General features: G+C 32.8%; 4 protein-coding genes across 6 annotated transcripts; all 4 read right to left on the reverse strand.

Annotated features, from left to right (window-relative positions):
- Window positions 1–5: 5 nt before the first annotated feature.
- Window positions 6–2,489, reverse strand: LOC133036342 (probable glutathione S-transferase). Of its 2 annotated transcripts, none has more exons than XM_061112973.1 (3): window positions 2,337–2,489; window positions 1,327–1,654; window positions 6–672 (listed from the first exon to the last, which is right to left on the reverse strand). In XM_061112973.1, the coding sequence occupies exons 2-3, from the start codon at window positions 1,633–1,635 to the stop codon at window positions 307–309; spliced, it is 675 nt and encodes a 224-aa protein (XP_060968956.1). In that variant the 5' UTR covers window positions 1,636–1,654; window positions 2,337–2,489; the 3' UTR covers window positions 6–306. The 2 variants fall into 2 exon arrangements, with proteins under 2 accessions (XP_060968956.1, XP_060968957.1); XM_061112974.1 differs by having other exon boundaries at window positions 1,327–1,647; window positions 2,337–2,478.
- A 1,032-nt stretch (window positions 2,490–3,521) lies between these two features.
- Window positions 3,522–6,218, reverse strand: LOC115709320 (probable glutathione S-transferase). Its single transcript, XM_061112975.1, has 3 exons — window positions 5,608–6,218; window positions 4,847–4,967; window positions 3,522–3,928 (listed from the first exon to the last, which is right to left on the reverse strand). Exons 1-3 carry the CDS (start codon window positions 5,914–5,916, stop codon window positions 3,657–3,659), a joined length of 702 nt encoding a protein of 233 aa, XP_060968958.1. The 5' UTR covers window positions 5,917–6,218; the 3' UTR covers window positions 3,522–3,656.
- A 1,322-nt stretch (window positions 6,219–7,540) lies between these two features.
- On the reverse strand, window positions 7,541–21,273 carry LOC115708922 (exonuclease 1). The gene is made up of 11 exons (XM_030636947.2): window positions 20,025–21,273; window positions 19,711–19,885; window positions 19,543–19,621; window positions 19,089–19,133; window positions 18,817–18,966; window positions 18,185–18,302; window positions 17,875–17,975; window positions 9,989–10,086; window positions 9,809–9,901; window positions 9,024–9,241; window positions 7,541–8,345 (listed from the first exon to the last, which is right to left on the reverse strand). Exons 1-11 carry the CDS (start codon window positions 20,137–20,139, stop codon window positions 7,756–7,758), a joined length of 1,782 nt encoding a protein of 593 aa, XP_030492807.2. The 5' UTR covers window positions 20,140–21,273; the 3' UTR covers window positions 7,541–7,755.
- Window positions 21,274–21,665: 392 nt separating this feature from the next.
- LOC115711497 (alpha-dioxygenase 2) lies at window positions 21,666–27,195 on the reverse strand. Of its 2 annotated transcripts, none has more exons than XM_061112977.1 (10): window positions 27,048–27,195; window positions 26,695–26,955; window positions 25,950–26,099; window positions 25,701–25,846; window positions 24,920–25,133; window positions 24,671–24,816; window positions 23,930–24,157; window positions 23,397–23,599; window positions 22,498–22,564; window positions 21,666–22,030 (listed from the first exon to the last, which is right to left on the reverse strand). In XM_061112977.1, the coding sequence occupies exons 1-10, from the start codon at window positions 27,132–27,134 to the stop codon at window positions 21,808–21,810; spliced, it is 1,725 nt and encodes a 574-aa protein (XP_060968960.1). In that variant the 5' UTR covers window positions 27,135–27,195; the 3' UTR covers window positions 21,666–21,807. The 2 variants fall into 2 exon arrangements, with proteins under 2 accessions (XP_060968960.1, XP_060968959.1); XM_061112976.1 differs by having other exon boundaries at window positions 22,498–22,741.
- Window positions 27,196–27,362: the final 167 nt, after the last annotated feature.

Genomic DNA, 27,362 nt, shown 5'->3' on the forward strand with positions numbered 1-27,362 from the left:
TTAATAAATAAAAAACAATTACTATTTATAAGGCTAATTTAATTGTTATGGTACATTCTTGTTCGTTTCCGTATCTATGAGAGTCTTTTTAATATTTTTGTTTATTATTGCATACATAATAATTATTTATAATCATTTAGAAATTTTAAAATTTCTAATAGTTTACAAGAAAATATAATTGAAATAAACTAACTGATTAAATAAAACACATTTGTATAACAAATTTTAAGAAAACACAAAAAAAAAAAAACAAAGCTCTTGACAAATTTTTATTCTATAAATTATCTAATAAGTAGATTCATTTCACTACTTATTGGCTTCCAAAGAGCGGAGATAGGCAATACTAGCATGAAAATACTCGAGAAGAGATTCTCTCGAGGGAGCTAATTCTTCCACAACCGGATTATCTGTAAGAAAATTCTTAGACCATTGATAAAGACATGAAAATTTGTCTGGTTGGATTAACTTCATCTCCCCAATTTCTTCCATTACATCAAGCCATATAGGAATCCAACCCACTGCTAAATCCAAATACCCAATGCTTTCTCCTCCAAAATACTTCTTCCCTTCGATTTCTTTCTCGAGAAAACCTAAAGATTCTTGTGCAGATTCTATCAATTTTTCTTTCCCTTCTCCTTGAGCTTTGCAAGCTTCAAATGATCCCATCAAAACCTAAAAAAATATAATAGGGATTTAGAAAAGAAATTTAATTTAGTATAAAATAAAAATTGTTCAAATTAATATTTTCTTAGATTTTTTAGCACATTTAGTGCATGCTAAATAAATGTGTTACCCAAACTCATTTATTTCATATCATTTCAAGTTGTATCTTCTCAGTTGAAAGTTTTAACATAGTTACAAAGTTTTGTTTAGATTGTGATGAAGTTTTCATAAAATCTTAGGATAATTACATGAAACACCATTTTTACGTTTAAAGTTTTTTTTTTTTTTTACATTTTTACGGTATTCTATAAAAATACAATAAAATAACATCAAAACAACAACAAAGCAACATAAAAAAATAATATACAAATAATAAAAAAATCAACAATAAAATAATAAGAATACAACATAAAAATACACTAAAAGACTGTATTTTATGTAAATAAAATCGAAAAAATCGAAAAAAAATATTGAAAACTCCATACAATCCGTATTTTTGTAATTTTTTTGTTATTTTTGTATTTTTTTGAAATTATCCCTAAAATCTTTGTGGCTTCTACACCGTCTCACAAAAGAATGTTACAATCAAAATGAAAATCGGGAGATTATATTCAAAATTAGTATAATTTTTTGAATAAAATACATATTAAATATAAAATGTACCTTCTCATCAACAAATTTGGCCCAAAATCGTGCTTTGGCTCTTTCATAAGGGTGTTGGGGAAGCAAAGGGTTCTCTTTCCAAACTTCATCAATATATTCAAGAATGACTAAAGACTCAGCTATAGGTTTGTCCAAGTGTAAAAAGACAGGAACTTTCTTAAGAATTGGATTGTACTTAAGAAGAATTGGACTTTTGTTTCTCAAATCTTCCTCCAAATACTCATACTCTACACCCTTTAGCTTCAACGCCCACTCTACTCTCGTACAAAATAAGCTCTTTTTCGAACCGATCAACTTCAGTTCTTCCATATTATTCCTCGTCTAAAATCTACAACAGTTAGAACTCATTAGGAATAAGTTTTATTTGGCTTCAATTTGATCTAGAAAACAAATGGTAGGAATTTCAACTCTGATACGTAAGAATTAACCTCTGTAATTTCAACTTCAAGATCAAACTCAAACAATCAAATGTTAAATCATAACAAACAAATCATCAAATGGCTTGGAGACACAACAAAACACAAAATAGTAATGTAAATTTGTTTTACAATTCCATTATTGCATACACTTTCTACATAACTTCTTGTTGAATCAATCAACAGAACAAAGCCCTGAAATGATAAATCATCAGTAGATAAACATTTTATTCATGTCAGGAAATGAGTTGTTTAGATTTTGAGACCAAGAACTACTATTGAATCTTGATGATTCTCAAGAGACCAGACCCTTATCAGTATAATTTCATATTTATGACTCAATCAATTCAAGATGATATTTTTTTTTTTCATGTTTGACTTAAATCAAATGAAGATTAAACAGTTGCAACTTCAAAATCTGCTAATATTCATAACAAAACATAGAAACAAACTTAGTTTTGATACCCATTGATTGATTTTGTTTAGAATTTCAAAGACAGTAGTAAAATTAGTATAACCTGAAAAATCAAATATGAAACCCTAACTTGAAGACAGAAGCAAAAATATGCCTATTAAAGAAAAGGGAAAACAAACCTAAATTGATGGGAAGAGAGAAACCACAGAGAAGAGAGGCTTGGCCGCCGGCAAGAGATCTGATCTGATTGACCAAACAAAACAGTTTTGACTCAATCTTAAGGAAATTTTGCTATTACAATTTTATTATTTATTTATTAATTTTGAATAAATCATTAAATTTGACCTATCATTATCACAAGAAAAACTAAATAAATAATCAGCAATTTAATTATTAAAAAAACTTAAAAAATAAAATAAATTAAAAAGATTATAGCATTACAGTTAATTTTAAAAATACACACATGTATAGTTTCATCTATCGTTAAAAAAATACTACAGGAGAAATTATTGCCACAGGTTCATTGAACCTCGTACCCATTCAGTCACAAAGAACTTATTTTTCTTAACCACTATAAGTAATTTGATGGTGAGCCATAGAAGAACAAAGAAGACCAATAACGAAACAAAACAAAAAATAAAATCATGTCACACAACACTCAAAACTGTGCCGTAAAGACAAGACTAAAACACTTAAAACCATGTCATAGAATCGCAATAGTAAAAATCGAATCGCGATAGTAAAATACAGCCGCGACCACGCTGCACCTATAATCAAAAAAAGTCGGCAAGTTTAGCCTATTCATTTTTTTTTTCAATTAGGTAATGTTCATGTTATGTTGAGGTTTCAGTATTACAAGTCTCAAACTTGATCCAATTATTAATAGTGTCGAAACAAAATTCACATAAATGGGTTGGTCTGACCTGAATTGTGTAACCCGTTTATATAAAAGATGATGTTTATTGAACATCTTTATAATTATTTTTTAATACATTTATGAATCATTTAACATGTTTATGTCCTACTTTACTAGTTTAATACAATTTACATGCAATAAATATAAGAGTGTAAACTTTTAAATAGGTAGTTGTCATGTTATTTTGAGTTGTCAACCCGAAAATAACTTGTTTAATAAACGAGTTAGGCATTATCCAAAAATGACCCACACTAATTTAAGAAAAACTCAAATTACTTTGTTTTGTGCGATTTTCAAATACACTCCTTATCACAATTGTTATGGTACACTCTTATTCGTTTCCCTATGTATGAGAGTCTTTTTAATCTTTTTGTTTATTATTGCATACATAATAATTATTTATAACCATTTAGAAATTTTAAAATTTCTAATAGTTTACAAGAAAATATAATTGAAATAAACTAACTAATTAAATAAAACACATTCGTATAACAAATTTTAAGAAAACACAAAAAAAAAGAAAAAAACAAAGCTCTTGACAAATTTTTATTCTATAAATTATCCAATAAGTAGATTCATTTCACTACTTATTGGCTTCCAAAGAGCGAAGATAGGCAATACTAGCATGAAAATACTCGAGAAGAGATTCTCTCGACGGAGCTAATTCTTTCACAACCGGATTATCTGTAAGAAAATTCTTAGACCATTGATAAAGACATGGAAATTTGTCTGGTTGGATTAACTTCATCTCCCCAATTTCTTCCATTACATCAAGCCATATAGGAATCCAACCCACTGCTAAATCCAAATACCCAATGCTTTCTCCTCCAAAATTGTAACATCCCCGCTTCAAGCCTCCATTAGGTCCTTACACCCACGGACTGAATGGCTCTTATACACGAGTATGTCACTTTGGCTGCTTCCTGGATCGATGACTGACCCTACAGACCAACACGAGTGTTTCCAGCGTGCTTTGTCCTCACTCGCACGCTTCCTGGGAAAACTTCCCAGGAGGTCACCCATCTTGAAATTGCTCCCAGGTCAAGCACGCTTAACTGTGGAGTTCTTTCGTGATGGGCTACCGAAAAACAAGATGCACCTTGTTGACATAGGTAGTACCAATCAATCCATTTAAGCTCTCTTCAACTGTGTAGTCCCATACCTACACAGTCTCAGAATCATCCCACATGACCTTTCCCAGGCGGTGTGGGATTGCACAGCTTACCCGGTATTTCCCCTTACGGATCACGGGACTACTGACTGTCACAATCACCCCCCCTTACGGGGTCCGACGTCCTCGTCGACCGCACTTCCGGCTGGGTCAAGGCTCTGATACCATTTGTAACATCCCCGCTTCAAGCCTCCATTAGGTCCTTACACCCACGGACTGAATGGCTCTTATACACGAGTATGTCACTTTGGCTGCTTCCTGGATCGATGACTGACCCTACAGACCAACACGAGTGTTTCCAGCGTGCTTTGTCCTCACTCGCACGCTTCCTGGGAAAACTTCCCAGGAGGTCACCCATCTTGAAATTGCTCCCAGGTCAAGCACGCTTAACTGTGGAGTTCTTTCGTGATGGGCTACCGAAAAACAAGATGCACCTTGTTGACATAGGTAGTACCAATCAATCCATTTAAGCTCTCTTCAACTGTGTAGTCCCATACCTACACAGTCTCAGAATCATCCCACATGACCTTTCCCAGGCGGTGTGGGATTGCACAGCTTACCCGGTATTTCCCCTTACGGATCACGGGACTACTGACTGTCACAAAAATACTTCTTCCCTTCGATTTCTTTCTCGAGAAAACCTAAAGATTCTTGTGCAGATTCTATCAATTTTTCTTTCCCTTCTCCTTGAGCTTTGCAAGCTTCAAATGATCCCATCAAAACCTAAAATATAATAGGGATTTAGAAAAGAAATTTAATTTAGTATAAAATAAAAATTGTTCAAATTAATATTTTCTTAGATTTTTTAGCACATTTAGTGCATGCTAAATAAATGTGTTACCCAAACTCATTTATTTCATATCATTTCAAGTTATATCTTCTCAGTTGAAAGTTTTAACATAGTTACAAAATTTTGTTTAGATTGTGATGAAGTTTTCATAAAATCTTAGGATAATTACATGAAACACCATTTTTACGTTTAAAGTTTTTTTTTTTTTTTTTTACATTTTTACGGTATTCTATAAAAATATAATAAAATAACATCAAAACAATAACAAAGCAACATAAAAATTAATATACAAATAATAATAAAATAATAAGAATACAACATAAAAATATACTAAAAGACCGTATTTTATGTAAATAAAATCTAAAAAATCTAAAAAAATATTGAAAATTCCTACAATCCGTATTTTTGTAATTTTTTTGTTGTTTCTGTATTTGTTTTGAAATTATCCCTAAAATCTTTGTGGCTTCTACACCGTCTCACAAAAGAAGGTTACAATCAAAATGAAAATCGGGAGATTATATTCAAAATTAGTATAATTTTTTGAATAAAATACATATTAAATATAAAATGTACCTTCTCATCAACAAATTTGGCCCAAAATCGTGCTTTGGCTCTTTCATAAGGGTGTTGGGGAAGCAAAGGGTTCTCTTTCCAAACTTCATCAATATATTCAAGAATGACTAAAGACTCAGCTATAGGTTTGTTCAAGTGTAAAAAAACAGGAACTTTCTTAAGAATTGGATTATACTTAAGAAGAATTGGACTTTTGTTTCTCAAATCTTCCTCCAAATACTCATACTCTACACCCTTTAGCTTCAATGCCCACTCTACTCTCGTACAAAATAAGCTCCTTTTCGAACCGATCAATTTCACTTCTTCCATATTTGTTGTCTAGAATCTACAAAAAATACAAATATATGTGTCAATTTTGTTTTTGTTTTTTTTTTTTTATATTTGCTATAGATATACAACATATTACATATATACAAGATCGACTTTAGGCTGAGGTAAGTTTGGCCCGCACTTAGAGCTCACCTAGTCTAAAGACCCCAAAAAGTATATTTTTTAAAAATACACATATTTAAAAAAAATTTAAAGCTCAACATATTTCAGAATCCGCTTTGTATTATGTACTTTACACAAAAAAAAATATAATTTTTCTTTTTCTTGAGAAAAACCTTAAAATTGAGAGAAAGCAATAGTACCTAGGAAAGAATGAAGAATATAATTAGTAGGTGATATGATCAATTGGTAGGATCGATTAGGTACATTTATAGTGATCATTTTGTCTTCTTTTTTTTCCACTCAAATATTATTTTATATATAAATATGAAATATTAAAGTATTAAATTGGTTAAACTTGACATTTTCTTGTCCAATGTTTCAATGTTTTCTTTTTTAAATGAAAGTTAGTTTGTTTGTATGTTTATTGATAATGAAAGAATCCTATTAGTGTACGAAAGAGTATAAAAATATAATGAATATCAAGTTGTTGAAATAAGCATATATAAAACACTTGTTTGAATATTTGAATTTACCCTATCAAATAAATTTAATTTATCTTTTGCAAAAAGTTGGAGTGTGAATTGACCCAGCAAAAGTTGTGTTGTTACTTCTTTTTAAAAAAATAAAAATAAATAAATATTTATATTTGTTCTTATCATTATATTGAGTTTTCTAGAAAGTATAAACAAATACCAATTCAAAATAATCACATATATCAACCAATTCATGTATAGATGTGATCATATAATCTTACATATACATGCTATTTTTTCAATTTTTTATTTTTGAAATAAATCATTGCTATGTTTAGGTAGAAATACTTTATTTTTAACAGTATTAATTGATTAATAATATTTTATAATAGTTATTAAATTATATTATGTAAAATCTAATATCTAATTATACTAATAGCAATATAACATTAATCATTACTTATACCTTTTAGAGTATCTCTAATAAATAGCTTTAAAAATCTTTTAATAGATGCTATGCTACCCTTACTATAAAAATACTTAAAAATAGTAACCTTATTATCTTTTCTTTCTTTCTTTTTTATTATTTTTTTTATCATAAGTTAATAAAATGTAATCATTTAATATATATTAAATAATATAATATAATATAATATTATTTATTAATTTTTACAAATGAATATTTTTAAAACAAAGATTGTTAAAAATAATGTAAATGAAAGAAAAGAAAATATTATATTTTGATAGTATGTGAAGATTTTAAGCATTGATTGGAGTTACTACCATTAAAGATGAGATGCTCTTAGCATTTCTCTATGATACTAATACAAATCATGTGTAGACAATAGACATAGAGTGTCCCATTATGTTTCAAGATTTCCATATTAAACTTCTCTAATTTCTAAAAGTACTAACAAATTCTAAGGATAATGGCAAAATATCCCAATCTTTTGCACATAAGAAGACCTTGTCCCACAATTAAATATTTTTCTCTTTGAACAGCTATTATCTTTCTTTTTCAAAGCAAATTAGTATCCATAACCGTCGACTATATTAACATCCCTACCGAAATCGAGATCACAAAATCTCTCTTCAAAAGTACATTTACCCTAATCCTCCCAATTTCTCCAATCTTTTTCAATGGAAAAATTATGTCAAAACATCCAAAAAGTCCAAAAAAAATTGTAGTAACATTATACAAAGCAAAATTGGGTTACTAGTTACTACTACTAGTTACTAGTTACTAAACACGAGAAAAGAAGTTTAAAATACTACTCTTTTTACTATCTAAACTATTGGAACTACTATTCTTTAGTGTCTTAATAGCTCCCCCTTTCTTTTTTCCAACACTCATCTTATTTTTCATGCCACTATTATTATTTATCTTTAACTTAACACTTTCTTGGGATTCAAAAACCTCTGAATTCTCCACTTGGGTCACCCCAGAAATTTCTTCACTGATAATTACACAACATGGGGTTGTTTCTTCTAGTTTTCTTTTCCTACAAGCAACAACACTTTCAACAACTTCTTCTGATAAAGATAATTTATCATCACAAGAGATCATAGTTGATACTTCAACATCTTCAACATGGGTTGAATCTGAATTTTGGTACTTTCTTTGATTTGAATGAGTTTGAGTTTGGTCCAAATTTTTTCTCTTGAATGGATTGTTGTTGGGAACCTTCAATTTCAAAGGGCTTTTGGTAATTTCCATTGTAGTAGAAGTAGTAACTAAAGTTTCTTGAATTGTTGATGATGGCACTACTAATTTTTGAAGGGCTTCAATTTTGTTGGTGCAATTTCTTTCATTTAGAACTTTATTGTGGTTTTCTGTCAATATAAACAAACAGAAAAATGTCAATATACAAGCATGTTGATATAACTTAAGGTAAAAATGGCTCTAGAATTTAACTTCAGTAATACCATATACAATAAAGCAAGAAAAATCACCAAACAAGTTCACAGTTTGTATTAAAGTTTTTAAGTTGAAGAAGTTAAAGAAGAGAAATTAGTTTTCCATTTTGTGTGGTATTGGGTATCAACCCAAGTCTCATAACGGAAGAATAGACAAGAATTGCCTTAAAATATATAGTATTCACCTACTCGAGGCGGGTTGGGAAGGTGCCAAAACAGACAATACCATACTAGTGTCGAAGTTAAGGTGAATTTACGGCCTAACAAGTTCGATGAATGGAGCCCAACACGTGGCCGAAACATTATGATGTTAGCAGATAAATGTAATGCATGAATGCAGCTCTCACGAGTATCTCTATTTATGACCAATTAGTTTTAAGATAGAACCTTATAATTCTTTATATGATATTATCCGATTAAAATTGGCCATTTATGATTTAACAGTTCAAGATTGAGCAAAAAAATAGTAACTATTTTGAGGTGATATTAGAGCATACTTTTTATAGTGTATATGCATGTAAGTGGTGGAGAACATGCATATCAAGACAATGTTGGAATTTAAGAAACCATAAAGAAAAGGTTAGTTAAACTTGCCTGTATTGTCAACCTGTTTGGCTTTCTTGGAAAAAGTGACAAAGCAACTTTCTCTTGCAGACACCATAGGAGCCTCAACTCTTGGTGGCTGACCTGAAGTTTGGATCCTAATAGGAGCTGTATGAGATTTCGAACTTGGGATACGATCAAAGGCTTCCATACTAATTGGATCCATTTTTCCTTCTGCAATTGCTGTAGCTATTGATGGAGGGAGTTCACTAAGTCCACCCAAATATTGGTCAAGGGAATCAAAAGAATAAGAGACACTAATGTTATGAAATGATCTTTTCCTAGGCCCTGGTTGGTTGAGCTTTCGAAGCTCCAAAAGCAATTCTGTTATTGGTTGGCTAACCAGTGAGTTTCAGAACTCTTTTAGAAATCAGTTTCAGTAGCTTTCTCGAAAAGAGCTTCCTGAGAAGCTAAAAGAAGAAAGTAGAAGCTCAGCCAAACAGAATCTAAGAATCTTGGGGCGAAAACACAATCTCCTAGTCTTTAGATTGCTAGGAACAAGCAAATACAACTTTGAGGAAGGTCATATTTCTTTGATTTGAAACTAAGCTCCCCACTTAAGCCTACAATATTTGGAGACTAAAAAAACATAGTATTTGCTATCCAAGTACCTGGGAGGGACTCGAACCTCAGACGTTTTGGAAGCAAACCACATGCCTGACTATTTGAGATATCTCTCACTCTCGAGTTATGAAGGTGATGGTCAATGAAAAATCAAGTTCAAGCATTTTAGAACAGAGATTGACGTTTTCAAGTGTAAAAATAGAGAAGGATACGGTCCCAGGAAATCGAGCTCTCCATCTAGAGACTGCAGAAGCTTTTCCGAAAGAGGTTTCATATGCTTGAGCATTTTCATGTCAACATCATATCTGTATGGAAATAATCAAAGCTCAGAATATTGTAACACTACTAATGCTATATAACAATTGAGTCCATATGTGGAATAAAGTACTGACATTTGAGCATGCTGGAAAACTGCTACTGCTTCTCTAAAAGATTTCGGGTAATCTTCAGGCATTTGGGATCCCTTCTCAAGTTTTAAAACAGATAAAACCTGCAAACATCAGATTAGAATGTAAGCACGGAACATCATTGTCTGCATAAAGCACTCATTTATTTGAGAAAAATATCAACCATTGTCTAAATGGTACACACTTCATCATCCAGTAAAATGCCAGTGAATTTGGGATTAGATATATTAAGATTTTGTTTCTCTTCCAAATTGCAAAATGCAGTTTCTTAAAGACCAATTAAAGGAATTAAACATTGGTATGATAGTTACCAAACTTAGAGAAACACCAAGCTGAGAAACAGTAGGCTTAAATATGGAATATTATTGCTGAAATTGAAAGGACAATTTAAAGAGATAACCCATGTTCGAGGAACCAAGAAAACTCTCGAAAGCTCAAGGCAAAGCACACTACAATTCCACTCCATCACTAATCCCACCCCGGCTAAAAGCCCTCATGAAAATGTTTACACGATGAAAGAGCATATTGCTAAACAACAGCATAAGATAGCGCCTTACAAATGGTTAGCAGTTTTCATAATAATTCAACTCCATCATCTCCTACCTTTCACTAAATCCCACCCCAGCTAAAAGTCCTCATGAAAATGTTTACACAATCAAAGAACATTGCTAAACAATACTACGAGGTAGCGCTTTACGAATAGTTAGCAATTTTTCATAATAATTCCACTCCATCATCTCCTATCTTTTACTGAATCCCACCCCGGCTAAAAGCCCTCATGAAAGTGTTTACACAATCAAAGAACATTGCTAAACAATACCACGAGGTAGCGCCTTACGAATGGTTAATAGATCTTCATAATAATTCCACTCCATCATCTCCTACCTTTCACTGAATCCCACCCCGGCTAAAAGCGCTCATGAAAATGTTTACACAATCAAAGAACATTGCTAAACATACCACGAGGTAGCGCCTTACAAATAGTTAGCAGTATTTCATAATAATTCCACTCCATCATCTCCTACCTTTCACTAAATCCCACCCCGACTAAAAGCCCTCATGAAAATGTTTACACAATGAAAGAGTATTGCTAAATGATAGTCAACAGTTAGTTTAGGCAGTTAGTTAAGAATTAGTTTTTCTGTTATTTGTTCAGAGTTAGTTTTCTGTTATAACTCTTTTTCTGTTATTCACTCTTGTACTCTTGAAACTAATGCCTATATATAATGTAATGAAACCTCATTCAGAGGTAATGTTTTGCTAAAGCTTGAGTCCCTGTGTTACTCTGTTTTTCACTCTGTCTTTAGAATTTTCATGGTATCAGAGCCAAGGACTGGTGTCCATGGCTTCTTCTGGTGACAACTCGTCTCCAGCTGGTATTTCCGATCCTCAAGCTCCGGCAACGTCGTCTTGGAATCCATTCTCTCATTCTTTAACTTCTTCTCTCACGATCAAGCTTGATCGCACCAATTTTCTGGCCTGGAAATCTCAGGTTCTTCCTACTGTCATCGGCCATGAGCTCGATGAAATTCTTCTCACCAATCAGTCCCCTCCGAAAGTTCTCCTCAATGGCAATTCGAACCCAGCGTATCAACAATGGCGCAAGAAAGATCAGCTCCTCCTTTCTTGGCTCCGATCCTCCATGACCGAAGGTATCCTGGGTACTGTGGCTAGCTACACGAGTTCTAATGCTGTCTGGACTGCTCTTGAACAGAAGTTCTCTAGTCAATCAAAGGCTCGATTGTTGCAGCTCAAGAGTCAATTGTCGAACATTCAGAAAGGTAACCAATCGATCTCTGATTATGTCGATAAGATCAAAATCTTGTGTGATTCTCTTGCTGTTGCTGGCCATCCGATTTCTGATCTTGATCTTGTTTTACATCTTCTCAATGGTCTTGGACCTGAGTTCGACTCTGTGGTGTCTGGCATCACCACTCGCAGTGACGATCTCTCGCTCGAAGAAGTTCAAGCCTTGCTTCTTTCTCATGAAACACGGCTTGAACGCCACACCACCATGCTAGATCTCTCCAGTAAAATGGCAGCCAATCTCACATTTGGCTCTCGAAATGGTAATTCCAGGCCTTATCACAATGCTGGCAGGGGACAGGCCACTGATTCATCACGATTTCCTTCTCGTGGTCCTCACTTCTCTCATCATCAAAGGTCTTCCAATCCCAACAGACCATTGTGTCAAGTTTGCATGCGATATGGTCACACAGCCCCCACTTGTCACTATCGTTTTGACAAGAATTGGGTGACTCCTAAATCTGTCATAGGGAATCCTCAGCCTCAAGCTAACCTCACAGAACAGATCCTTGATTACGATCCCACTGCCTTTGTGGCTCAAAATGTACCTGACTTTGGAGATGATCAAGGTTGGTATGTAGATACAGGGGCTACACACCACATCTCCTATAATGAAGCACCACTTGATACCACCACTCCCTACTCTGGTTCAGAATCTGTAGCTGTAGGTGATGGTAAGAAGCTCATCATTTCTCATATTGGTAAAGCCTTTCTTTCATCCAAAAACTCATCTCCTTTGCTATTAAACTCTGTTTTACAAGTGCCTTCTATCACTAAAAATCTTGTGAGTGTTTCAAAGCTTACTAATGATAATAATGTCTTTCTTGAGTTTCACAAAACCTGTTGTTTTGTTAAGGACAAGCAAACGGGGGCTGTTCTGCTCAAAGGACAACTTAAAGATGGCTTGTATCTCCTTGGTGATGAAGGCTCGAGTCTGTCCAATACCTCTATTCAATGTCATTTAGCTGAAATTCCATACTCTTGTGTATCACAACAGTGTCCTATTTCTTGTTCTTGTTCTCTGTGTAAAATTTCAAGTACTCCAAAGTCTTGTAATATTGACAATATCAATAATACACACTGTTTTTTGTCTAATTCTCCTATTAATACTGCTAATGACATTAACTTGTGGCACTGTAAGCTAGGGCACCCTGCCCCCCATATTCTTTCTAAAATCTTGACACAATCAAGCATTCCTCACTCTCTCAAGAACTTACAGTTCTGCAGTGCATGTCAAAAAGGGAAGAGTCATCGCCTTCCTTTTCCTTTGTCCAATTCTCGAGCCAATCAACCTCTTGAGCTCATTCATACGGATGTATGGGGAGCCTCTCATGTTGCTTCAAAAGATAATTACAAATACTATATTGTTTTTGTTGATGATTTTAGCCGATTCTCTTGGATATTCCCTATGACAGTCAAATCTCAAGCTTTCGAACTCTTCATTCAGTTCAAAAGTTTGGTGGAAAAACAGTTTAATCTTCCTATTAAACGGGTTCAGGCTGATGGAGGGGGTGAGTTTCGAGTCTTTGACAGATTTCTTAAAGATCAGGGTATTTGGTTTCAGCATTCTTGCCCACACACTCATGAACAGAATGGGAGAGTTGAAAGAAAACACAGGCACATCACAGAGACAGGCCTTACTCTTCTTGCTCAATCTGGGTTAGATATGACTTATTGGTGGCATGCTTTCCAATGTGCCACACATGCTATCAATCGAATGCCTACACCAGTTCTGAATTTTCTCAGTCCTTATGAATGTTTGTTCCAACAAACTCCTGATTATGGCATTCTCAAATCTTTTGGTTGTGCCTGTTATCCCCATTTGCGACCATATAATCACCACAAGCTTGATTTCAGATCAGAGGAATGCATATTTTTGGGGTATTCTCCCAAGCACAAAGGTTACCTGTGTGAAAGTCTCACTAAGAGAATGTTTATAGCTCGCAATGTTATTTTCAATGAGCTTGTCTATCCTGCTCTCCGTGCCATCTCTGCAACACAGGTATCATCTTCCTCAAATCACTTTCCTACTGCTCAATTTTCCACTAATTTTTCTCCTGTCGACACTAATCACAATTGCAATGTTGCTAATCCTGCTGTTACTGCATCTGCAACATCTTCTGACTATGCTGCTGAGCCTATCTGTGATGAGCACCAGTTGCACAACCTCAGTGCTACCAACTCTGGAGATTTCAATGACTCCTCTTTGCCTTATCCTGTTGCTACAACATCAGGTGTTCAGGAAGCTTCTCCTCCAGTAGTGTCGACACCTCCAATCTCTCATGCTCATGTTCCTGAAGCTACTGGTGTGAGCCCAGTTCCTGAAGCTACTGGTGTGAGCCCAGTTCCTGAAGCTACTGTGCCTGCACATGCCCCTGCATCACAAGTTCCACACAGAACTCACCCTATGGTCACTCGATCACAAAGAGGGATTTTTAAACCCAAAGCATACATGGCTACCAAGCATCCTTTGCTTGAATCTCTGCTTCCCACAGAGCCAAAGTCTCTCAAGGCTGCACTCAAACACCCTGGGTGGTTTGGTTCTATGAACAAAGAATTTAAAGCCCTTATTTCTCAAGGCACTTGGACTCTCGTACCCTATGAACCACATATGCACCTTATAGGTAATAAGTGGGTTCACAGGGTGAAGCTCAATGCTAATGGGACTCTCGATAGATTGAAATCTCGCCTGGTGGCTAAAGGATATCTCCAAAAACCTGGCATAGATTTTGAAGATACCTTCAGTCCCGTGGTTAAGCCGGTTACTGTTCGATTGGTTCTTACTCTGGCTATTTCATTTCAGTGGGAAATTAGGCAACTAGATGTTGCAAATGCCTTTTTAAATGGAACTTTACATGAGACAGTTTATATGACTCAGCCTCAAGGCTTTGAGGATCCCACCAAACCCACACATGTGTGTAAACTTCATAAAGCCTTGTATGGCTTGAAGCAGGCCCCTCGCGCTTGGAACGATAAACTCAAGTCTACACTATTTGGTTGGGGATTTGTTGCCTCAAAAGCTGATACGTCACTGTTTGTCTATGGCACGGGTCCTGATCTGGTAATTCTCTTAGTATATGTAGACGATATACTTGTTACAGGTCCTAATGCTGCTCTTATTCAGAAACTTATTCGTGATCTAAACTCTGCCTTTTCACTTAAAGATCTAGGTCAGGTGCATTATTTTCTTGGTGTCGAACTTCATAGAACCAATGAGGGTTTTTATTTGTCTCAGACCAAGTATATAACAGACCTTCTCACTCGTGTCAATATGGAAGGAGCTAAAAGTTGTGCTAATCCTACCTCTACTGCACACAAATTGTCACTTGCTGAAGGTGTTCCTTTTGAAGATGTCACCCTATATCGCAGCACCTTGGGTGCTCTGCAGTACTTAACCCTCACTCGGCCTGATGTGGCCTACATCATAAATAAATTGTCTCAATTTATTCATGCTCCTACACATGTTCACTGGGAGGCATGCAAGAGGCTTCTCCGTTTTTTGAAAGGCACTATTTCAGATGGTATTCTTCTTAAACCAGTGGACACCATGACCATTGCAGCCTACTCTGATGCAGACTGGGCAAGCTGCATCGATGACAGACGTTCTACTGGTGGTTATGCCATCTTTCTTGGGTCTAATTTAATCTCCTGGTCTGCTAAAAAGCAACAGGTTGTAGCCCGATCCTCAACAGAGTCTGAATTCCGTGCTTTAGCCAACACTGCAGCTGAAATCATGTGGCTTCGCTCTTTGCTTTCCGAATTACAAGTCACTTTACATACTGCTCCTGTGATATGGGTCGATAATCAAGGTGCAGCCGCTTTGGCTGCTAATCCGATTTTTCATGCTAGGTGTAAGCACATAGAGATTGACCAGCACTTTGTTAGAGACCAAATACTAAACAAGGAGCTTGATGTGCGCTATGTCCCTACTGTTGACCAAGTTGCAGATATATTTACCAAGGCTCTTCCTAAAGAACGGTTTAAATATCTTCGCAGCAAACTCAAAGTTGTGTCCACCCCATTTCGTTTGAGGGGGGATGATAGTCAACAGTTAGTTTAGGCAGTTAGTTAAGAATTAGTTTTTCTGTTATTTGTTCAGAGTTAGTTTTTTGTTATAACTCTTTAACAGTTTCTGTTATTCACTCTTGTACTCTTGAAACTAATGCCTATATATAATGTAATGAAACCTCATTCAGAGGTAATGTTTTGCTAAAGCTTGAGTCCCTGTGTTACTCTGTTTTTCACTCTGTCTTTAGAATTTTCACTAAACATAGTTAGCAGTTTTTCATAATAATTAGGACCGAAAACTTAATAACATCAATTGCAGTATGACACCTCATGGTGGTGTTGGGCACCACTAATGCCCTTATGAATTTCTCACGAAATAACTTTAACAAGAAGTTTCTAATGCATTTCAACTTGGGATATTGGCGGCTAAACCCCCCAAACTTTTGGGTTTGTGACAGTTAACCACCAAAACTCAAATTTTGGCGGCTAAACTACCTGAACTCCACTTCCGTTTTGTTCTGCACACCTCCGTCCAAGAATCACAGTTAAGTGCCACGGTGGACTGTCCACGTGTACACACTTGTACACGTGGCAAGTTTTTAGTGGCCCACGTAATATTAATTTTAAAAAATAATTATAAATATTAAAAAAAATTAAAAAAATTAGAAAAAAAAAATTAAAATATTTTTTTTTTCTTTTTTACTTTTTTTTTAAATTTAAAAAAATTTTAAAAATAATTTTTTTTTTTCTTCTTCTTCTTCTTTCTTCTTCTTCTTCTTCTTCTTCTTTCTTCTTCTTTTTCTGCAGAAAATCCCAGCTCTCTTTCTCTCTATCGTCTCCTCCCTTTGCCCCTTTTTACAAGGCGATGGTCACAACCTCTTCTCCTCACTACCTTCAATACCTCCCCGAAATGAAATTCCATCCAACTCTTCTCCTCCTTCACCTCCAATCCCGATTTCCAAATACCCTCCTCCTCCTTCTCGTCAGAGAAAACCCCAGAACCCTCCTCCAATCGCATATTCGAGAACCGGCGTTCTCTCCCTTTGCGCTGCCGACCATGCCTAGGCCGTGGACTAGGAAGGCGCCATTGAAGAGCGCCAAGGAGAAGAAGAAGAATCAAAAAACTCCGCTCTTTGAATCGTTTAATCTGCTGCCTCCTTACACCAAGGGGTTAAGCATCTTCAAATGTCGAGTCATTTTCCATTTGGGAGTAGAGAAGAGATTCTCGGGGTCCAACTGGAGGATTTGCAGAAATGGGGTTTGAAGTGAGAATGACGATCCCGACGGTAAAAGAGTACGGCGGGGTGGTGTTTGAAGCGAGATGGGTGGATTTGCAGAAATGGGGTTGGGATGAATCGGGGTGGGGTTTCTGGGTACTGGGTGGGGGGGTTTGTCGATCTCAACGTGTGGCTGCCAGAGAAGGAGAGAGAGAGAGCTCTGAGGGAGAGTGAAGAAAAGAAGAAGAGGAGGGCTAGGATTTTGGTTGGGGGTTTTGGTCTTGCACGCAGGAAAAGAAGAAGAAGAAGAAGAAAAGAAAAAAAAAAAAGAAAAGGAAAGAAAAAAAGAAAAAAAAAACAAAATATTTTTTTTATAATTTATTTATTTTTTATAATTTTTAAATATTTATAATAATTTTTTAAAATATTTTTTTCTGTTTTTTTAATTTTTTTTAATATTTATAATTATTTTTCAAAATTAATATTACGTGGGCCACTAAAAACTTGCCACGTGTACAAGTGTGTACACGTGGACAGTCCACCGTGGCACTTAACTGTGATTCTTGGACGGAGGTGTGCAGAACAAAACGGAAGTGGAGTTCAGGTAGTTTAGCCGCCAAAATTTGAGTTTTGGTGGTTAACTGTCACAAACCCCAAAGTTTGGGGGGTTTAGCCGCCAATATCCCTTTCAACTTTCTTATCAAAAGTTGAGATAAGACAACAAGGTTAAACTATGCAGGCATTACTAAGAGGGAGATATGCACAAAAAATTAAAGGAGTTTTAGTTGGACAATCAACTAAATCTGCTGAAATTCAAAGGAGTGAATAGAATGCACTCACACGGTCTAGGTTCCGATACTTAGATACAATAGCATACGATTTCGCAATCCCAATTCTAGGAACAGAAGGTAGGAAATCACACCCAGCTAAAACACACATACCTGTAAAATAATGGATAACAAAGGGAGTACAAGTCAATTGTTCATACAAAGACCAGTGAGCTATGCTCTTATTCTTGCAAAATCAAAAGAGATTTTTCTTTATCATACTTTAGTTTTTGACATATTCTTGTTGTTTCACAACAATATGATTAACAATGAATTTGAAACTTTTCTCAACTGATACAAGTACAAAGAAGATCCAAACTAACCAGTTAACAACTCCTTATCAAAATTTTGGAAGGAAGGTGTACAACCCTTCTTAGAATTGAAAACATTATCTAGTAGTATTTCTTCTCCATTGCCATATCGATCCATCTTGAATAAAATCTGTTGCCAAGCAATGTGGAATTACAAATCACAGCAATACAAGATTAGAAATTTGATAACAAGTAGTGAAAATTTAACGACAAGAGAATAACCAACTAATTCAAAGCATCTATTAACAACAAAATTAAGGCCCCGTCCGTTTGGCTAAGTTTTTACTTTTGTTTATAGCTAAAAGTATAAACTAAGTAAAAAATATGTCTTATTTTAACAATTGTATGGATAGTTAGTTATTATATAAAGATTTTTTTTTATTTAAAAGTTCTTTTCAAATGTTTGGATATCATTGAAAAAAGATATTTTATGGGTAAATTAGGAAGAAGATAAATTATTCAAATTTTAAAAATAACTTCTCAAGAATCCTTTTGGGAGAAATTACAAATCCCAGCTTCTCCCAATTGGACTTCTGAATTAAAAAATGACTCTTTATTTTTCATCCAAATACTCCTAGAAGAACTTTTTCAATCCTTGAAGCTAAAACAGAAGTTAAAGAAGTTAAGGTAGAGAAAGTTCTTACAGCTTCGCAACCATATGCTATAAGATCACTATCCTCTGTAATCACTGCTGAAATTCCACCTTGTTCTGGCTCAAGATTGGATAAGTATGCTAATTGTGCATCAGCCTCATATGGAGCCACCACGAATTCGATATTCTCTGATCTCAAAATCTAAAAGTTCATCAGTGCAGGAATTAGTAGTGAACCAAACCAAGTCAAGTTTGAAGGAAGAAAATGGACTTTCAACCGCCAAAGAGAAAACATATAATGTCAAACGAATGTGGGAACTTTACCTGTATCAGCTGATATGCCATTTGTGGAGTAACACTTATGGCTTTCTACAAGTGAAAATTGAAGACAATAGGTCAGTCATACTCAACAACATTACACAACAGCAATCAGAATGAATAACATCCAACTTCATATAGCATGTATCGTCAGGTTCCATCTAAAAGCTAATTAGTGATCAGTGAAGTAACCCATGTTCTTTATAATGTTTTTCTTTTGGGGCTCGCGATATGGGGGTTGATTAGTGAAAGTGACCCATGATATTTATGAAATGTTCAAAATTTTTACATTTTATGTGTAAAACACCACACTCTAACATAGTGTGCATAATTTTAAATCAAAGCTAACTTAGAAGGACTTAAGTACACACTACATCCTATAAGAACATTATGTAAAACCCATCTAAACACATCAATTGCAAGTTCCACAAAAATGGGGAAATTAAGCCATATTACCTACCTGAAAGAACTCAGTAGCTGCACTAACATTCCCTTCTCTAAGCTTCGCCATTGCTATATCGTGATTACTTATTCTTCTCCTAAACCATTCAAATACACAACAATCAAAATCACATAAACATAAACACAATCAAAATCACTGAAGTGGTTTATATTGACAACAACATACCTATGGCGGTCTTGCTCAGTTGTAGATTTACAAGGTACGTTACCACCATCAAAAACAACCACTGGAGTTATCTTATGATGTCGAAGTAAATTGATTCTATGCATAAAGTAATCAATGTATCTCAATTTCTTCTCACCATCTGAGTTTAAACACAGCTCCATACTACAAGAATATGCTGCCAAACAAAAAAAAAAAAACCAAAAATAAAAATAAAATCTTTCTCATGTATTTTGAATTATTTCGATCTTCTAACACAAACCCAGAAAGGAAATTATAATAAAATAACAAGAAAATACATAAAAAAAAAAAAATACCTCCTTTGTGAAGCCATGAATATGCATCAATACCAACTCGTTTTCCAGCATATTTCTTGATGTGAATGGGTTCAATGTAAGGTTTCATGAATCTGAGAAGATCTTTGATACCCATTTTTGGCTTTGGATGCTTTGCTGCTACTGATTTGGGAATGGAGAAAGAGAGAGAGAAGGTTTTGATTAGAGAAAATGGCGGGAAGAATAGAAATTGGCGGAGAGGACTAAAAAAGACAAGAGAACAGTAACAGGTGCTCTGTTGTTAACCAATGGGAAACGGCCACGTGTACTTTATCAGCTGCCTCATACCATTTTTGGTTTTTGAGATTGCTGAAGGATAAAACAGTCATTCTACACTCAGATTTTTTTCTTTTAATAAATAATGAAATTTTATTAATGAAAATCAACTAAAATAATAGTCTACTAATTCTCAGATCTTTTAGAATAAAATGAAAGAAATTATAGCATAACCTTAAAAATATTTATATTTTATTTTATTCATCGCTCAAAAGTTACAACAGAAATTATTACAACAGGTTTATTTAATCTCATAATTTGAGCATTTAACTATTGTGTAAAATACGTAACTGTACTACTAACAATACTTTCAGTCGCAGAGAACTTATTATTTCCAACTACTAATAACGATTTGATGACAAGATATCGAAAAACAAATAAGAACCAACAACGAAATAAAACAAATCAAAATCGTGTCACATAGACAATATTAAAACACTCAAAAATATATCATGGAGACAATGTGAAAACGCTCAAAACTATATCACAAAGACAATATGAAAATGCTCAAAATTATGTCACATAGTCAAGGCTAATCCCAATAGCAAAAATCAAATTGCACTAGCAAAATACAACCGCATGCCTGGCCAGAGAAAAAAGACAACCTTCGATCACTATAAATTTAGGATCGAAAAACTTTAATTTTTTCTCCAAAGAGAGTTAAGATACATATTATTTTTATTTTTATTAACTAATCCTATGAGATAAAATTTTCATATTATACATTTAAATAAAGTTTACCTCATTAAAAAAAAATCATATTGTGTTCTTTCTAACTTTCGGAATTAAGGCGGGTTAATCTTATGCCTAAAAATCTTAAAGTCTACTCAACTCGTGGGCTTACAAAAATATTTTAAAGATTAATTTACCTATACTATATTAGTTTTTTAAAAATACTACATATTGTTTTTAATAAAAGGTCTAATAATTTTTATTTTCTTAAGGTCCATTCAATGTGAGGGCCAATTGGGGCATCTTGTTATCAAAGAAATTACACTACATACTTCTTTTGAATTGATGTTTTTAATTTTTACCCCTCTTTCAAAATTTATTATACTTACCTCTTTTTTCAATTATTCTACCAATTTTACACCTATCATTTTATAATAGTCTCCATATTATTCTCTAACCAAAATTTTGCCTCAACTTTCTCACAAACCTACACATCTATAGATTAACTAATAATGTATATTCCATGTAATATATATTCATCGTGTATTTATGATTTTAATTTTAAATAATTTATACAAAATGATAAAATTATAATTTGACAACTAAATAACGTAAAAAATATCTCATTAAAACGATAAATTACTAAAGAGCACACATAGTACCTAGTACCCTTGTAAGATAATATAGTTATCGGTGCAACTTAATATCAATCTTACTTATTTTACTTTAATAAATATATAGAATATCCTCAACTAATTATGATTAAGTGCAGGCACCATAGATACTCTTTAACATTTCTCATAACAACCGAGTAAAACTAAGTAGGTAGTCGCATATATAAGGGTATGTAATTAGGAATTGAGAGAGAATCCCACACTGAAAAAGCACTAGAAGAGCACATCCATTTCTTTGTCATGTTGGGAAAATGCCTATCAATCACATCTTTTAAGGACTCAGTTTTGTTAACCCATTCAAACCCTTCTTTTGTGTATGTTTCCATGTTGAAATTTGATGTGAAAAAACGATCAGCCTCTAACCTCCTAATTAAACATGCAAATTAAACATTATTATACACAACATGATCTCAAATGGAATATGAGTTATAATTTAGGGTAAGTACCATTTTGGATCCTGTGTTTTGCAAAAGTTATTAATTGGATTCTCTGTTTTGTTATATGACAAAATGGACTCTGTATTTTTTAAAATAGTAAATATAGGACCTTGAGTTTATTTTTCCAAAAAATTATTTAATAATATAAACAACTTTAAGACAAATTCTAACACGAACAAATATAGAAAATGTAACCAGTTTTGTCATAACATCTCTAGATCAGATTATTATTAAGTTTTATTTTGATAAAAAATCAATTCAAGGTCCTATTTGTACAATTTTAGAAAATACAAGATCTATTTTATCATTTAATAAAACATATAATCCAATTAGTAACTTTTGTAAAATACAGGGTGCAAAATAATATTTACCATATAATTTATTATTATTACTTACCTTGATGCAATGAGTAGAAAGATAAAGAAAGATGTTTCACTTATTGCAAAGCCTTTTATTTTCTTTTCTGCATGTAAACCAACAAGCAAATCAAGCTTTTCAACATCATCTCCATAAACTTCATTAAGTGCTTCAATGGCTTCCTCATCACATGTTAAATCTTCCCACTTGGTAATTGGAACCATTAGTAAGTTTCTTCTGAACTCATTGTACCTTGCAACTCCTCTCTCTCTATCTCTATAAACTATAATTGCCAAACAAATTTTAACAATTACAAACTACTAGGCAAAGAAGCAAAAAAATCAAATAAATAGACATTATCTTAAAAAAATAGTGATCATAAATGTTTGGATCCTCTACTTTTTTCTAAAATAAGTGATTGAACCCTCTATATTATAGTCAAAAATACTTTTATTATTAGGCTTTATTTACAAGGTCATACTTGAAAAACACGTATTCTGGTATGATCATTAATCTGTACGAGATTATATTTAAAAATATTTTGACCGAATCAGATTCAAAGAACTTTTGTAATCTAATTTTTAGAATAAACTGTAGAAAAAATCAATTTTTTAAAAAAACAATGGTTTAAATTGGTATTTAACTAAAATATATGATCCAAAATAATTATTTTTTTAAATGTTAAAAATTATAGGGTCATACTTGGAAAACATGTGATTTTGGTACGAGCATTAATCTATTAATCTGTACGAGATCATATTAAAAAATATTATGACCGAAACAAATTTAAAAAACTTTTGCAATCTAATTTTCGAATCAAGTATAAGAAAAATCATTTTTAAAAAACAATGGTTTAAATTGGTATTTAGCTAAAACATGTGTCCAAAAAAGAATGAAGCTTAGTGTATGAATAGTATCACTATGAAGTAGAGATTTACTTTCTAAGGCAGCCATGTCAATTGGTTGTGGTCTATCTTCTCCATTGATATCATGTGCAATGAGATTTCTCATCCATGTTGGGTAGTTCCATAGTGAGAGTTCTCCACAAGCTTGATGACCTAATGACACCAACATTTGCTCCAACCCAATCTTTGATAGTCTTTTCTCTCCTTCCTTGCCTATCATTTCCTCCATTGGAATCCTACATATGTTAAATTTAGTGAATTAGGCAATATTTATTTATTTTCTCACAACTTTTACAAATGATTCTATTATAGTTACTTTTATAACCTAATAGAGAAGAACATTGTTATTAAATATTAATAGTGTCGAACATTATTGCAAAGTTTTACTTTGTATATAGTTAACGATAAGTCAGTCTTAAACCAACTGAGACCTTTAGAGCAAAAAATACAATTAATATTTTTTTATGATAATTTTATATATAATAATAAAATATTAAATATAGTACTCTAATATTATATAATAAAGATCGAGAAGAGAGAAAGAGAGATGGAGAAAAGTATAGTACTCTTCTATTATAGGAGGGGATTTGAGTTTTGAAGGTGTAGACTTGATGTCCCTAAGGATGAATTTTTCAGGTAAAAGTGAATGCATTCTATAAACACTCACAAACTCCTCAGTTAGTGAATAAGGAATTCCATGATCTCTAGGCTTCTTTAGACCAACCAATCCACTTAGTAATGGTCCACAAATATGCCCAAACATGTCTTTAATTCTCTTCCCCAATAATCCATACCTACAAAATACAAGTGAAAAAAAAAATAACAATATTAGTATATCACAAGATGACATAAATAAAATCACTACTACAAAATTAACACAAAATGACAATTTTTAACGGATATGATGGTTTGAACACAAATTAAACAACTGTCATATCATGATTCATAATAATAATAAGAATAATTTACGACATAAATACTTAAATTTAACTCCCGCTTACTGATAAATACATAAGTTATATTTTTAAAACTTTCGTAAGTACTTAATCGTTAAGTGTTAAGTCAATGGTCACATGGCAGTCCCTGATAAGTCCATGCCATTACATTTTTATTGATAAATTAATTTAAATATATCAATTAGAAAACAATACATATGTGAATAATAACTTGACATTTAATAGTCAGGTACCTGTAAAAATTCTAGAAGTATAACTTAATTATTAATACCGTCAAAAATTAAATTACAACCTAAAATTAAACTTAAGTATTTACGCTGTAAATTACTCTAATAATAATAAAGGTTTTACCAGTTAATTCTCATGCCAGCGAGAAGAGTATCAGTCTTCAATAGTTCAATAGTCCAATCTATTGTATGAACTTTAGCAATGACTGCTGAAACCACTAGTCTTGCATGTCTATAGAGATTCTCATCATCTAATTTTGGATTATGTTCCTAAAAATAATAGTAAATTATTAGCTAAACTAATGTAAATTAATAAGAAAAGAAAAATCAACAAATCAAGCAATAATTATGAAAAATAAAAAGATTGGCTTACTTTCAACATATCACAAACAACATTGTGTTCTTTGACAAATAAAACTTGTAGGAGAGAAAAACCTGCCCAGCAATTCCGAACATCGCCAGATATCGGAATGCCTTTCTCGTCATGCTCGAGAAGCATGTCTTTCGAGATCTTCAATTTTCCATCTTTGAAACTCCTTACTCTTCTCATGCCCTCGTTGTTGTTCCCATACACTACACTCCCATCCCTATTAAAAATATACTACTCGAAACTTAATTACAATTTATATGAGAAAAATATTTCTCAATGAGTTTTTAATTTATAAAATAATGTTTCAAACACTTCTGATAATCTGTCAAAAATTCTCGAAACCTTATTTGAAACTTCGCCAAAAAAAAAAATAACAAAAAAAATTACTTCGCAAAGTAACATTATAAAAATATAGTCTGTAATGATCTTGGTTGGTTGTGCTTTTAAAAGCTGTTTTTAAGCTTGAAAGCACTGCTATTGTTGTTTGGATAATTAATAAATTTTAGCTTTCAGCACTAAAAATCACTTTTAATAGAAGTTAATTTTAATAACTTTCTCGAAAAAAAAAAAAAAAAAAAAAACTTCTTAAGAAGATAAAATTAAAATCAAAAACCCAACCAATCTTCAAAATGGTAAGAGGAATATTGTATGAAGTAAGCAATATCAACAACAACAACAAATTTGTGTAATATGAACTATTATATTATTATATGCAATATTTTAGTGAATATTAATAAACTAATGAAAGAGTAATCTCATTATTAATTATAAGTTAATTACTTACCACCAAGGAGTTCTTGTGTTCAAGCATCCAAAATTTATTTGAGGTGTGAATGTGGGAACTTTTTTGGTCTTAAAGAACTTAAATGACTTTAGAGGACATCCATTACTAGCAATATTTTCTTCTTCACCAACTCCAATTATTTCCATCTGTTTTTCAAAAATCTCTTGTAAATTTTAATTTAATTAATTGATTAAATAGGTCAATATACAAAATTAAATAAAATAATGTTAATTAATTTATCTTAATTACCTGGTTAGTATCTTCCAAATGATCAACCCAATCATGAATCATAAATTGTATCCAAGAACAAGCTATCATGTTGAATTGTTTTCCATTATCTTTAAATTTCTTCCTTTCCAAAAGCTTTGAAGCCACTAATGAAGGATGAGGATCCAACACCTTTGATAATATAAATAAATTTATAACATCATGAGAGAACATAACATATAAAACATTACCATTACAACCAATATTGTGAGCCATGAAAAATATACATATTTAGACTTTTATTTTTTTTTAAAAAAAAAATATGATATTTTTCAAAATCAGTAAGAAAATGTGTAATTTTAAAAAAAATTGGGGCTCATGGGCTAAGTGGGTCCTAGGCACAAGCCTAGTCCGTCTATAATCAGGGCCCGACCTGGTTTCTAGCTATTTTTTTTTTTCTTCATGTAATTTTTTCGGAGCTCAAAACACTAATGAGATGTCACTATTATAATAGTATAATTTAGTATCGAATCTCAATATTTTAATTGAAAATAATAATATTCCATATAAGATAGTTCTAATGTTGCCTCTTATAAGTAGGAAAATACATTGATACAAATTATTATTTCACTATTATTATAATTAAATATCAGTTTCTCTATATTTTAATATTATAATTATTATTTTTTATAAAAATTGCTAATCATTCTCATACAAAATATATTCGATTTAAACATACTTAATAGTTTTTCTCTCACAAAATATTTTCATCTAAAAATGTACTTACCCCATATGGTGAAGTAGAAGGAGGCATATTACGACCAAAAAAGGTTCCTTGACTCCCAATAAGATCATCTTGTTGAAAATTGCATTTTCCGTCGGCCGTTCGGTACCAAATTTCCTTAACATCAGACTCTTTTCCGGTCATTTTCCCGACATGGAAGAGATTGTAACGCTGGTGTAAGTGTCTCCTAATTCCCAAGTATGCTATTCCTATTATCACAGGTAGTTTGTGCCATATTCCAACCCTATCCACCATGTGTATCACCTATACATACATAAATATACATTATTAATTAACTACTTATTATAACACTAATTAATTTATGATAACATTTTGAGAGGTTTTGAAGTAATTACAAAGAAGAGAAAGGTGTCAAAAAATGTCATTTTTAGAAGGATGGGATGAAGTTGAGGATGGATCAAGGTTGAAAGAGAGAAAACCATTATTATGTTTGATTTTTTATGATGAATTTGATAGTATTTTACATATGAAAAAATATTAATAAAGAGCATAATATAGGGACATTATTAGCACTTAGTGACATAAATACAAAGTTTTGCTACTTTTTTGTTGGATCCGTACTATTGGTTCGAAATTGAAGTGTCAATTTCTTATTAATTTGGGAATTAAAAAGTATTCTTTTAGTATTATTAAATCCTAAAAGAAAATGG

This window comes from Cannabis sativa, chromosome 3 (assembly GCF_029168945.1).
Source record: "Cannabis sativa cultivar Pink pepper isolate KNU-18-1 chromosome 3, ASM2916894v1, whole genome shotgun sequence".
Lineage (NCBI taxonomy): Eukaryota > Viridiplantae > Streptophyta > Magnoliopsida > Rosales > Cannabaceae > Cannabis > Cannabis sativa.

Excerpts from the sequence above, each read along its gene's own strand:
- LOC133036342 (XM_061112973.1), bottom strand. The coding sequence starts at position 1,635 with ATGGAAGAACTGAAGTTGATCGGTTCGAAAAAGAGCTTATTTTGTACG. Across the intron at positions 673-1,326 it reads CCAAATTTGTTGATGAGAAG|GTTTTGATGGGATCATTTGA; the intron begins GTACATTTTATA and ends ATATTTTTTTAG.
- LOC115708922 (XM_030636947.2), bottom strand. The coding sequence starts at position 20,139 with ATGGGTATCAAAGATCTTCTCAGATTCATGAAACCTTACATTGAACCC. Across the intron at positions 19,886-20,024 it reads TTCATGGCTTCACAAAGGAG|CATATTCTTGTAGTATGGAG; the intron begins GTATTTTTTTTT and ends TTTGTTTGGCAG. Across the intron at positions 9,902-9,988 it reads GTTTTCCAGCATGCTCAAAT|ATATGATGTTGACATGAAAA; the intron begins GTCAGTACTTTA and ends ATTTCCATACAG.
- LOC115709320 (XM_061112975.1), bottom strand. The coding sequence starts at position 5,916 with ATGGAAGAAGTGAAATTGATCGGTTCGAAAAGGAGCTTATTTTGTACG. Across the intron at positions 4,968-5,607 it reads CCAAATTTGTTGATGAGAAG|GTTTTGATGGGATCATTTGA; the intron begins GTACATTTTATA and ends ATTATATTTTAG. Across the intron at positions 3,929-4,846 it reads CGAAGGGAAGAAGTATTTTT|GCTTGAAGCGGGGATGTTAC; the intron begins GTGACAGTCAGT and ends GACCTAATGGAG.
- LOC115711497 (XM_061112976.1), bottom strand. The coding sequence starts at position 27,134 with ATGGTTTTCTCTCTTTCAACCTTGATCCATCCTCAACTTCATCCCATC. Across the intron at positions 26,956-27,047 it reads TTGACACCTTTCTCTTCTTT|GTGATACACATGGTGGATAG; the intron begins GTAATTACTTCA and ends ATGTATGTATAG. Across the intron at positions 22,031-22,497 it reads TTTCTACTCATTGCATCAAG|GAGGTTAGAGGCTGATCGTT; the intron begins GTAAGTAATAAT and ends ATGTTTAATTAG.